General features: G+C 42.2%; 1 protein-coding gene across 1 annotated transcript; it reads left to right on the plus strand.

Moving 5' to 3' along the window:
• Positions 1 to 137: 137 nt before the first annotated feature.
• Positions 138 to 1002, plus strand: LOC103523120 (serine protease inhibitor dipetalogastin-like; the record flags this gene model as incomplete). The annotated part of the gene is made up of 2 exons (XM_008488188.2): positions 138 to 319; positions 880 to 1002. Coding segments are annotated over exons 1-2 (305 nt in total), but the record flags the coding sequence as incomplete, so codon positions are not given.
• Positions 1003 to 1157: the final 155 nt, after the last annotated feature.

The following is a 1157-nucleotide window of genomic DNA, read 5'->3' on the forward strand; positions in this document are numbered from 1 at the left end:
AGCGATGAAACCCCTACCAAGCTTCCTAAAAAAAAAAAAAAAAATCTTATTTACTGACGTCACGACATACGCTCCCGTACACGATGACGTCAAATGTCCCGGCCACAGCAAAAATCATTTTTGCTCCATGATTTTGAATGTTATTTTTCAATTTCAGAGGTCTCTCTAAACGGAAAATCTTCAAAGTAGACACAGCCAAGTGTTGGAGCAGAATAGACAAGTGCACCAAAGAGCAATGTGAGGACATGGAGGACCCAGTGTGTGGAACTGACGCTAAGACCTATAAGAACCCTTGTGAATTGCAGCAAGCTTCATGTCTGTAAGTAAATTCGGCGGTGAAAAAAGTGTTCATTTACCCTTGAGGCCTGTCCCACTTGTCGGTCGGAAAAAATTGTGTCGTGTGTGAATGGGAACACTCTCATTTAAATTATAGTGCCTACAGGACATTCGCGAAAAAATCGGATGAAACTCCCGACAAGTGGGAACTAGCCTTTAGGCCCCTAGGCTCCTGTTCTAGAAAGACCTCCACAGTTAGCGAAAGTTATGACGTCATATTTAAAAGAGAAAAACTTTAAAACATTGCATAACCTCTATTATAATTCCTGTGATGATTATACCTAGATTTTGAAGAAAAATAGAATGGCCATTTTTTTTTTTTAATACAGTCGACCGGCCATCAGTTGATGTCGACCGACACGTCCACTTACCTCGAGAACACAGTTTTATCTCGTCGATCAACGGCCGTTCGACTATGACGTTTGGACGTACCTTTACATTGGTGACGAAATGCGAGGAGGTACTGGGGGGACGGGACGAGATCAAGACATTCCAGGATTTCTAAGAGACGACTCTACACAAACTTTTCCTTAATTTTTCCAGGAAAGGTATCCAGTTGGCTCATGTAGGAAGATGTATGCCTCTGTTGGTGCCACAGGATTGTCCTGAATCCTGTGAAAATGAACCTGAGAGACCCACTTGTGGATCAGATGGAAATGTCTACAAGTAAGTCAATTTAGCAAAATCTTGTTTTCATAGGGATTATCTTCTTTAATTTATACGTATTTTGTCAATTCACAACTTCAGTAGGGTGTCTAGTCGTACCTTGGCCCCCGTTGTACCTTGGTCCCCTGGACTTTTCTGGTAACTGGCGCCACCTA

This window comes from Diaphorina citri, unplaced genomic scaffold (assembly GCF_000475195.1).
Source record: "Diaphorina citri unplaced genomic scaffold, Diaci psyllid genome assembly version 1.1 scaffold15553, whole genome shotgun sequence".
NCBI classification, from domain to species: Eukaryota; Metazoa; Arthropoda; class Insecta; order Hemiptera; family Psyllidae; genus Diaphorina; species Diaphorina citri.